Source organism: Opisthocomus hoazin, chromosome 1 (genome assembly GCF_030867145.1).
Source record: "Opisthocomus hoazin isolate bOpiHoa1 chromosome 1, bOpiHoa1.hap1, whole genome shotgun sequence".
Classification (NCBI taxonomy): Eukaryota; Metazoa; Chordata; class Aves; order Opisthocomiformes; family Opisthocomidae; genus Opisthocomus; species Opisthocomus hoazin.
Window position 1 is genome coordinate 34590647 of NC_134414.1, and position 12138 is coordinate 34602784.

The following is a 12138-nucleotide window of genomic DNA, read 5'->3' on the forward strand; positions in this document are numbered from 1 at the left end:
TGATTTAGTTCAAATGGCTAAAAATGGCTAACTACTTACATTAGACAAACTTTTTACTTACATTAGAAACCAAGAAGATACCCTACATAAATTTTCCCCTCTTTTTCCCCCATAAAGCAAGTAGTACAAGGCTATTTCTTTCCCATCAACAGCACAGTCAGGGAAGAAAATAGATGAACTGACTGTAGTGCCAGGCGAGTATGATAATATTGCCAGATGCAGACCTGCCAAACTTAATGTGCTTTATGCAAGACTCATCCAACTGATTCCAGACTCAGCCCACAGTAGCACCTGAATCTCAGTGGTTTCAGTAAATACTTCCCAGCCTTGTGGGCTAGCCATGACTGACTACAGTCACGAAAACCAAGTTCTAGAGGCATTCTCTAGCTGCAACTTAGCGCTGTAACTCCATTCCCAACATGCACCTCCAAGTACTGGTAACTTCCTTGTAAGATGTGAGATGTTAGATGCTCATGGAAATGGGTGAGTTCAAAGAGTTCACATGCTTGAGCACATTTACTGTGGGTACAACTGTGAAACAACAAACTCAAATGAGATGTTTTGAGGATGTAGCCTTACTTATTTCAGCTTATAATAGCCAGGCTTTAGCTCCAAAACGGAGATATCTCATTTAGGTATCTAAAATTATGTGTCTGCATGCAAGTTAGGACTTCAAACTCCTATTATAGCAAGTGGAGATCTAGTCAGTACAGACAGTGGAGCCTGGAGAGCTATTCAGTGTAAACTGATGTCAGCTGAAGTGCACTGACCGTACTATAGCTAGTGACTAAATCTTCACTAAGTATAATGGGAGCTTAGATCCAAGGCCACATATAGAAACACACATTTAGACACCTAAAATTAGATGTCTTCAGTATGCAGCTGAAGCACTGATATTTCAAACAAATGTCTCCAGAACTTTCCTACAGTCAGGCTACGTTTGCAGTGCGGAGCTTGCAGTGTCATGAAAAGAGGGAAGAAAGGAGCAGATTAGAGAAGATCCAAGGGAAGATTAACTGATCAGAATATACAGGAAAATGAGACAGGAAAAGAAGAACCTGACTGAACACCTTATAATGAATATACTAAATTGCGAACTGATTCATATCTCAAAATGTGTGAAATAAGTCAAGATAGAATAAAAGGCAGAAAAATATCTCACAGAGGAATGACAAAATAATCAAGGCAAAAATGTTGTAGACACGTTTTGTCCATGTAAAGATATCAGATCTATTTAACACATTCTAAACAGAAACTGATGACAGAAAAATTAAGTTTTCCCTAAAACAGACTACAACCAACATTGTGAAAGAGATCTGAATTAATGCATTTCCCTTCTAATCTTTTTTTTTTTTCTAATTTGCTGCTGCAGAAGGTGATAAAACAGGTCTAATTTGCTTTTTAACAAAACTTTTGCCAACTTCAGTTTATTCTGGGAATAGCACAACAGTAATGTTAGCTGCTCTGGCAGAAAAGCAACATGAGAAAGTAAACTTTTCCATCAACAGCTTCTTGTATTATCCCTGACCGCCTCTTCAAGGGCTGGGAGAAGACTGGGACCACCAAGACCTGGCGGTTCCCAGAGAAGGCTGACAGAGCTCCGTTAGGAGGCTAATTCTCATGGCCACTCTCAGAGCACAAAGAGCAGACTTCTGGACAGCTACAGTTAATTCTGGCCAGGGGAGTGACCTTGTTTTGCATCAGTTTGCAAGTTTTGTTGAGTTAGTAAAACAAATTTGAGAGATGGTCCTGAAAAGGGTGAAAACTGCCAAAAGGGATTCCAGAGTCAAGTAGACATAGAATCATAGAAAGTTTTGGGTTGGAAGGGACCCCTAGAGGTCATCTAGTCCAACCCCCCCGCAGCGAGCAGCAACACCACTAACCAGATCAGGTTGCTCAGAGCCCTGTCCAACCTGGTCTTGAATGTTTCCAGGGATGGGGCCTCCACTACCTCTCTGGGCAACTCGTTCCAGTGTTTCACCACCCTCATTGTAAAGAATTTCTTCCTTATATCTAGCCTAAACCTACCCTGTTTTAGTTTAAAACCATTACCCCTCGTCCTGTCACTGCTGTCTCTACTAAACAGATTGTCCCCATCTTTCCTATAGGCTCCCTTTAAGTACTGAAAGGCTGCAATCAGGTCTCCCCACAGCCTTATCTTCTCCAGACTGAACAAGCCCAACTCTCTCAGCCTGTCCTCATAGGAGAGGTGCTCCAGCCCTCAGATCATTTTTGTAGCCCTCCTTTGGACCCGCTCCAACAGTTCCATGTCCTTCTTGTTCTAGCTCATACCTGAGCTAGCTTTTATTCAGTACAGTACTAGCAGTAGTACTGGAAAAGCTGTAGCAGCAGGGCTTACAGGCAAGTTTTACCTGGCAATAGCACTTGAATTATGGACTAGATTTCTCCTATGTGTCAAAGCCAATACATGAGCATTCTATATGCACTACAGTGAGGGCTTAAATTCATCATTATTTCTTTACCCTATTAGAAGGGTATCTGCCATATCTTCATCCAACTTTTATGCCAACCTACTTGTAAAAGGCAGAAAGGTAAGTCTCTTCGACAAAATTTGCAAGGGCATTCATGCACTCTGTTTATCACACTAAGCTATAAAAAGAGCATATCCTACTTACAATTATTTTGGAATGAGATAGCTCCAAATCAAGCTACTACAACCACACTTGTGGCCACTTTCTCTCCTCATCGTCTTGTTGCAATACAGAAGAGAATGAAGTCTCCTCTGCAGTCATACTCCTGCATATCTGACCAATACCAATGCTCTTTTTTTAGTTTGACTGTAGGTACCTGGAAATACAAACACCTATAAAAGAATTCTAAAATGTGTATATTGAAGGTCATTCCAAACAGATACTTTAAAGTTAAGCTGCTCCTAGATATCCTTAACCAAGAGTTAAGCGGCTTTACGTCAGTGTAGCTTGCTGTGACCTCATACTTTCAGTTGACTTGTCCTAGCTCTCCTCAATGCCTTTTAAGAAGGCCCTCTAAATACTTCCAGAGGAGATCCTAAAATTAATGTGTAGAAGAGGATGTTAATCTAAGTATCCATATCCAGTTTCAGCCTTGCATATCATGTTTAGTCTTCTACAGCACTCACACAGAAGGAATGGATAAGAGAAATGAAATGATTTACCATGTAGGGTAGGGTTTTTATTTTAGTTTTTTTTTTTAATGAACTGATGTATAAAAACCTTACATCTGTGTCTTAGGAAGGCTACAGAGGAGAAAAGCATCTTTGAAGATGAAAAGGAAAGCAAGTAAACTCCCACATGTCATCATGTAACATTTCAGTATTTAGAAGTGAGAAGCAGGTAAATGGAAACAAGGATGAAGCATTATTTTCTTCTTGACATACAGAAAGAAAAGATCACCCAGAGCAACTTCCCTGAATGGCTCCAGTAAGCTGTTTTTAATTGGAGCAAGGAAAACTAGAGCACTAACAACTTTGTAATACACATCTGGGTTTACTTGTAAGGGTTCATTACCCAGGCTCTTAAGCTACCTCAAAGACTAGAGATGCTCAAGAAGATTCTTGTCAAGAATGTTTTGTTGGTTTTGCTAGTTTGTTCCATTACTACAGATCTATGCATTTATATTCTTTTATTCCTGAACTTTGCCCAGTGCTAAGGTGGATACCGAGTAATTTAACAAACAAGACATGGTATTTCTAGAGGCGATGTCACCCTTAAAGCCAATATATGGGATCACTACTGCAGTGCCAGTTATCCTAGTACATTCTAAAATCACCACAGAACAACAGCACACACTTGCCCCACTTAACACACTGGGTTTAGGATTTGATAATAAGCTGTGGTCTTCTTGTGAAAAAAGCATCTTTCAATGACCATTAGCAACTAGCAAAGTCCCTTTTGAGGGGTTTGCAGCATCTTCTACAGAATTTATGACTCGTCTTTAACCATCTTCAATATTAATAAATTAGTTTTAAATAAAACTCAACACTAAAGCACTAGATGATATTAAGAACAAAAGAAATCTAGGGTTCTTTTTAGTTCAAATGTACTTAAACAGCAGTTACATTCGGATTTTAAAATGTTCAGCTTCGTTGCTCTAACACAATCCAAAAACAACCAAAACCACATGAGACCTGGCAGCAGATAACAGCAGATAATAGATTAAAAGCAGCCCTCCAGAGGACTTGGGGGTACTGGTGAAAGAAAAGCTGGACATGAGCCACCAGTGTGCACTTGCAGCCCAGGCGGCCAACCATATCCTGGGCTGCAGCAAAAGCAGCACGGCCAGCAGGTTGAGGGAGTGGATTCTGACCCTCTGCTCTGCTCTGGTGAGACCCTACCTGGAGTCCTGTGTCCAGCTCTGGAGCCCTCAGCACAGGAAAGACATGGACCTGTTCGAGCGGGTCCAGAGGAGGCCACAAAAATGATCCGAGGCCTGGAGCACCACTCCTACGAGGAAAGGCTGAGAGAGTTGGGGCTGTTCAGCCTGGAGAAGAGAAGGCTCCGGGGAGACCTTATTGCAGCCTTCCAGTACCTGAAGGGGCCTACAAGGAAGCTGGAGAGGGACTTCTTACAAGGACATGTAGTGCTAGGACAAGGGGTAATGATTTTAAACGGAAAGAGGATAGATTTAGATTGTATGGAAGACAGAAATTCTTTACCCTGAGGGTGGTGAGGCACTGGCACAGGTTGCCCAGAGAAGCTGTGTCTGCCCCCTCCCTGGAAGTGTTCAAGGCCAGGTTGGATGGGGCTTTGAGCAACCTGGTCTGGTGGAAGGTGTCCCTGCCCATGGCAGGGGGGTTCGAATTAGATGATCTTTAAGGTCCCTTCCAACTCATACCATTCTATGATTCTGCAACAGTTTTATTTACACAATATTCTAGGTAATGGACAGGTTTGGTGTTGCAAAGCTGAAATTAATTCTAGAATGAACTAAAGTTTGTATTCTGCCACTGTAGTCTCAGAATTGATGTGATCATCTTTTCCTCCTGACTTCCTTAAAAACACTTTTCAGAAGTATTTCATTCCTTATTTTAAAGGGAAAAAAATGAGGTTAAAATTGCTTAACTTTTATCCCAGAGACTAACCTTGATACTGATACTTCATTTCACTTCAAAGCATGAAGTATTTATGACTCATTCTAATTTACATAAATTTTCTTATTTTATTATGAAAATGGCAATTTTCCTTTGCAAAGACATATAGAACATGGTCTCTCTTATTATGTCAAGTAACATTTAATAGCCCTTAGCTGTAGCTTGGGACTGTTATAAAATGTGCTCAGGATGAGTCATCTTCATTCATTTACTCTGCAATAGGAAGAATTCATGAATGAGTGATCTGCAGTAATTCAATTCTACAAAGACAGCCCATTCATACATTTCAAACCTGGATTTCTGAATCACTCTAATGTAGCTGACTATTTCACTTCAACAGAAGAAAAATTTGGCTTAGGAAAAGTTTCCACAGAAGTCTGAGTATACGTGAGAATAGTCTCATAGATTTTAGAGCGCTCTTCTGAAAATAAACATTTTGGTCTAACACATGGATACATAGACGGGTATTTTCCTATCGATATAGCAAGAAAAGCACAGTGTCTTTGGAAAGTAAGAGACTGACAAATGGTTTAAATTGAAGTTGCGTCAAGGGGGGGCAGAAGTCATCACTATCAGAGAAATCAGTTGGCAGCCAAAGAAAATATTTTATAAAAACAGAAAATGGCCATTGGAACACAAAAGTGCTCATTTGAAGCTGTATTTAAGCTAAAATATGTATAATAGAAAAGCAATGAAGATTCAAGATTTCTAAATACAGAAATACAAAGCAACCATGCTTCTTATTTTACAGAAACTTAAATGTAAGACACCAAGAATAAAATACACTATGTAAGTCATCACAACCCTGCCAAATAAAGGAATGGGATTCACCAAGTAGGAAAGGTCCCTTCACCACCGCTGCTCTTTTGCCAACCTTAAGAGATTTCAAACCAGGAAATAATCTTAAGACCTTTTTCACTCCATCTTAACTGCCATGGAAGAGGCCCGCATTGAGAAGCCACTTCTCACTTACCATAGCTCCAAAACAGTCAAAGCTTTACAGATCATCTATAAGACCTACACCAGCAAACAGATGGTAAGTCAGTACAGAGACCTGGATATAAATGCAGCATTTTCTTCAGAAGCTTAGCTCACAGAAAATGCATGGGGTGCTTTGCCACTAATTGGTGCTTTAAGTTTTCATTACTTTACTGATTCAAGGACAGCTCTAAAATAGTCCCTTTAGTGACACCTCTCCTTTCTCCTGGAGAGACACTGACTGTCCTTGTTTTCAGGTTGAGAAGTTTTACCCTGTGTAGAGAGTATCCAAAGTAAGGACAGTCCTCCTTACAAATAAAATAACTATGACAAGAGCAGCACAAAGATTGATGGAGAATCTCAATGTTTCCAACAGACAGGGATATGATGCAAGAAAATACAATTAACATTATGGATAGATTTATAAACAATCCATATTGTCTTCAGCAGACAGTGCAATCTCAGGGTGAACTGACCAGCAATAAAGCACAAGAGAGATCTAGAATTACCCAAGGAACACTGACTTACCAAATTGCCCAAACTACTGTGTCTGTGTATCTATCTGCCCTTCTACTGGGGATCCATCCAGAAGCGGCTCACTACCTCTCAACTTCCATTCTTACGTTTTAGTATTATTCTGACATAATTTCAATTTAAACATATGCCCATGCAAACTGCTTTGCAAGAACCTGAATTTACTTTTTATCATTTCCATCTTTGGTCAATGTGTAACATTCTGAATTCTTACTATCCTTCGCAATCTCAAATTATTTCTCTTTTTCCTTGGATACCTTTTAGTAAGACTTTACTCCAAAGAGACAACATATTTATTAGTCACCATTTTGCTAACTAGAAATTAGAATACCGATTTGGAAAAAAATAGTACTTGAAAATTTTCCGTTCCTTAAAAAAAAATACGTACAGTGTTCAACATTGAACTCAAGTCCGTGTATTTTGTAGAATATTGAACATCCCACAAAATACACAGTAAATGAAGTTCTCAGAACTAGTTCATTCTAGAAAGCAAACATCAGAAATGAAGAGATACTCGTTTGGTGGTCACTTGCCTTTCTGTCACAAACAAGGAAACATTGTGCATTCTACACTTAAGCTTTACAAGTCTCATTTTGAGAGGGATAAGAGAACGCTTGTAACAAAGTGCATGTCATAAAAAACCTTTGCTTGTACTAATGCTTTTCCTCCAGGTGGATTCTGAGTGTGATACAAGACAAAAACATATTAATTGCAACATGCAATATATCTGTTGCACATAATTACAATTTTTGAGCAATATGTGCTGTGGTTTTCCAAGGCAGTATACAGATAGGTGTTTTTAACATATCTAATACTACCTCTTTTTACATAAAGCTGAATATCCGTTCTTCATAGAGACTTTGAAGTCAACATAGAACAGCGTATAAAGATGAGTAAATATTTGCAGAAAAAAAATGAGACGGGAAATAATATTAAGAAACATTATAATGACTAAATTAACCTCCCATTGACTGCATCTGCACTAAATTTCAGCCATCTTTGCTTTCTTCATGCCTTTTTTAAAATAAGCACTTCTGCATGTTTAAAAGGTTTCCTCCAAAACATACTCATTATGTATTTCTGCATCTTTAACTTTTATTTGACCTAATAACTGAGTGCACACAGCGAAGGAAAGAACAGGGAACTGATGTGAGCTAGCTTTCTTTAGAGTCAATGCAGTAGTCTACCGCGGCTGTAACCCATTTCGCAGACTCGTCATCCACTTTGTATCCAAGTCAAGGGCAAACTATGTTTGAGAAGTTGTGGCAGAACAAAAAGGACCACCAATACCAAATTACTTTTTACAGCGTACAATCTGAAACTGTTCACTTTATACAAATCTCTCCACAGAAAACACAAAAGTACACATTCCTCATTAGTTGCAATACATACAGTGAAAAAGGTACAACATCAATTACGAAGGAAATTTCTTCTTTAAGCCAGACAGACCCAACAAACAAAAAAGTAGAACAATGCATTGGCACAGCACTCACAAAACACAGAAATGTCTTACAAGCGGCAATAATAGACCAGAAAAGCAACATTCATAAGGTCACGTGCAGCTCAGATTCTGATGAAGATTACTGAATGCACAGATAAGAAAAACCTCTACACCCTCTGTTTTGCTACCAACTATAAGCTGTATTTCCATCTCCTGGAAGTGGGACAGACAAGGAGAATGCCTAAACAGGTGGTTTGCAAAAGCTGTGGAACTGATTTGGGATGTAGGTTCTTAAGATTGCCAATGCCACTTTTCAGGAAAGTTGTAATGACCATATCTAAGCTTACACTTGGTGAGACCCAAGAACTGTTCACGCTCACTTTCATATCACCAGCTGAATCAAATCACAATAGTGAGCTGCTTACTTGGAAAGCAAGAGGGACCAGGCAAGGATAAAAGCTGTACCATGAAAGGTTTAGAACTGTATCTATAAAGATACGATCTCAATATTTTTGCAGTTCATCACACACGCTTCCTGCTTTCAAGGCGATCATGCAATGAAAGTGTCAATTCATCCCCCCTGTCCCACCCCAGCCTATGTGATATATCAAAACAAAAATGCAGTGCATGCCACTCTCCTCAGTATTTTGTGCAACAGAGGTAAAATATACCTCACCTGTTCTTTAACTTAAACTGCAAAACAAAAATCACTATGTCCCCCTCAGATATTGCCAAGTAATTATTACACAGCTATGTTTTAAATAAGCCCTGCAGAACTGTGAGCTGCAACACTGATCCATTTGTGGCTCAAAGGAATCAACAATACTATGCAACCAGCACAAAGTTTTGAAAAATGGTGCTAACGGACATGTAAACTTTAACAATTGTTGATAAAAACTTAATTACAAACCAAGGCCTCCTTTCAATCAGCTATTTTGTAGCCAAAGGATCTGCCTGTGACACTGGAAACCAGACCTTTTGTCTCTTTTCAGGCTGGAGAGAGGAGGGGAAGGGAGCTGGAAAATACTTGCTTCAGCTTCTCAGAACAGTATCTTTTGTACCTGGGCCAACATCCAGAAAATGAGAATGTAGGATTCACTGGCCCAGAAGATAACAAGCAAAAAAGTGACTCCATAGCTAAATCTGTGTATACTCCCTTATAACACAGCAAAGTGGTGGCTCTAAACAGCAGCAATATCTGACTGCTTATTTCTTGAGATAGGCTTAACTGCTGACTATTTTCATTCAGAAAAGGGAACAACATCCAAACTAACCACTGCAGATGGGGATACTACACTTAGATGAAGCATTTCTATCTTCAAACTGCACTTGCTAGAAGTCAGAAAGGACGCAATTTTGCCCCTACAGAAAATGAAAAACTAGTAGTGGGATAACAGACAGCTACTGTTGGGATGGGCAAACGATGTCCACCTGGCAGCAAAGAATAAAAAGAAAATAAACCAAATTAACAATGTAGCTTTTAATTTGAGGTCTGTATAATAAATGAGGTTAGTCAAAAGTTGCTACCACAGCACTTCCCTGTTTGCTTTACAAACTGAAAATGTTCCCCCCTTTCTCTCCCCAGGAAATTTAATTTCATCTAATAAAAGAAAAAGTACTTTATTTATGGTAGTGAACCCTAAATCCAATGATCTGTAGCATCTAATTTTTTAGGTCTTGAAACAACTCTTGTATTTAAAATAATTTCTGTCAGTCTTTTACTTTCAACACCACAAATTGCCTTTTATTTATCCTGATCCAGACTCAGGAAGTATTAAAATAAATTTATCAGCTTTACCTGTAATGCACTGAAACTGTCCATCTTCTCTTCTTATTGTAAATGCTTCCCCTGGATTAACTTGCACAAGAATAACCTTAAAAATAAAAGAGTGTTTACAACCATTACACAGGAATATGTTACAGAATTCTGGTACGTGCAAACAAAATAAAGTTTTCCTGGGAAAAAACAAGTTTTTTTTCTGGTGAGCAAATACATTATTTTTTACTTCACACTGCTTGCTGCCGTTACCCTACAAAGAGATAAGAGCAAGAACAAGTACAGATATTTTTAAACAAACATTTTTCAAAGAACCAAGGAGAGAATGACAACTGAGTAAAACAGTACCTGTACAAATTTTATTTTCTCAAGTGCTTAGTATAATTAAAAAGCTATTTGTACAGCTTAAATTATTTCAAATTACATTAACTTCAACATTAATCAAACCATTACATAAAGTTTCAGAAGGAAGCCTAGAATTCACAGTGTTTGAATTCTCATCATAACCACTTGGCAAACAGTTTTCAACATACAGAAAATACTATGCCATTTCCTTCTTTACATGATCCAAGCATGTTTATACATTCGTTGATGATGAAACATTAACAGAAGTCATGACAAAGGAAGTGTACCAGATGCACAGCACAAAACAATATGAATGGTTTCATTTGTGGAAAGCTGTTCTTCCTAATTTTCTAAACCCATGCAATGCAGAATTGATAGCAAAGCACACTTATCAGCCAAAATAAACAGAGGAAGTCTGACGTACCAAAGCAGAAGTCTGTTACCATTTTAGACTTCTGTATTCCCATTTGCAACCTGCTTTTCTATGAGAGAAAAAGTTCTTACTTATTAAGAACCTAGCTAAAATTATGAACAAACTAAAAAACCAAAGATCAGGTGCATGTGATCAGTGCCTTTCTGGACACATCTTTCTTCAGTCTCACTTGCACGTGTCAAAATAGTGTATGTCGTCCTCCTGGTGTGAATTGGAGAGACAAATCTTTATACACATGACTCTTCAACATTATGGCCAAAAATTTACTGCGTTAAATTGCTGAAAGAAAATAAAATTGGTCTTGTTTACAAAAAAAGAAAACAAGAAACTTGAATATTACTCATTTTAGGAATACCAGAGAGAAAGTAAAGGGTGAGGAAAAGGCAGATATCATACAAATTCCTCCCTCTCTGGTAGAGCAACTTTAAGAACTAATGAAAAGATGGCAAGTTCTACCCTAACATAGCTGCAACTCCAATGAGATTTAATGGACATTCACATTTTCAAACTTGGGCCATGTGATTCAATACTGATTTAGCTCAGTTTTGAGTATGCACCTTAAAAACACTGCCCTCAGTTGTTTCATCTGGTACTGTGCTGTTGGCGGAGAAAGATGTCTCCAGAAGCTTTGGGCTCTGAGAAAAAACAATTATGTCACTATTTACATTTTATCATGCTAATAAGTTTTCCAGATCTTCTAAAGTGTAGATATAAAATTCAGTAAAAGTTAGCATTCATAATATAATCTAAACTTAGAAACAAAAGGATTTTTGAAATTAACTTCAAATAAGACTTACAGGTCTTTAGAAAATATTGCATTGCTAGAATTTATTGTAAGTGCTTGAAGGTAGCATTTTAACAAGTGGCTGTCACCTTCAGAATGTGACAAAGGAGTGGAAATAAAGAGTCGATGAGTCCAAATTTCTTCTTCAGACTCTTCAAGCAGGCATAACTTTTTGAAGACATATTTCATCGATTAACTTTCCCCTCTCTATGAGAACTGAAAGTTTTAGCTTGAAATTTAGACTGGAATAGAAGTACCAAAAAGCTTTGCAGGAGTACATGAGAACTTCTTTCCATCTCTTACCTGTGGGTTGGATAACCATGTTTGCCTAAGTCTTTTGCCTGATTTAGTATGCCCTAACTCCTGGGAGGAGCCATTCTTGCTGCAGCTCACATGTCAATCTGCACAATTTTCAGCTCAATATTCTTGGTCTCCACCGTACAAGCTATGAGAAGCAGAAAAGCTGCAAAGCCCTCAAGTTTTAGGGCAAGGGGTGGTATAAGTCCCTTGATTCCTGCTTTTAACGTAACAGGGAATGGGGGATGACTGGCATCCCGTTTCTTCTGTGTCAGTGCCTGAGGTTGTAAACCTGGGTAATGATGTCGCTTTGGGAACCTGCTGGTTTTCCTCCTCCAGACCTCTGCTGCAGGACATCCAAACTGGTGGCTCCAGCTAGCAGAGTGGATCTGAGCACGGAAATACACATACTGGCCCAACTGCAGCAAGTGAGCCCTACGCCTCCCGATTTTCTTTTGTA

General features: G+C 38.7%; 1 protein-coding gene across 5 annotated transcripts in view; it reads right to left on the reverse strand.

Moving 5' to 3' along the window:
* Nucleotides 1-12138, reverse strand: part of FNDC3A (fibronectin type III domain containing 3A) — a 124035-nt gene that overhangs the window by 72390 nt on the left and 39507 nt on the right. For 4 of the 5 annotated variants that reach the window (XM_075421743.1, XM_075421733.1, XM_075421723.1 and 1 more), the window contains exon 3: nucleotides 9841-9916. The exons of the other annotated variant lie outside the window; for it this stretch is intronic. In XM_075421743.1, coding sequence (XP_075277858.1) covers nucleotides 9841-9916 — 76 coding nt within the window. The remainder of the gene's footprint in view (nucleotides 1-9840; nucleotides 9917-12138) is intronic. 5 annotated transcript variants of the gene reach the window in all.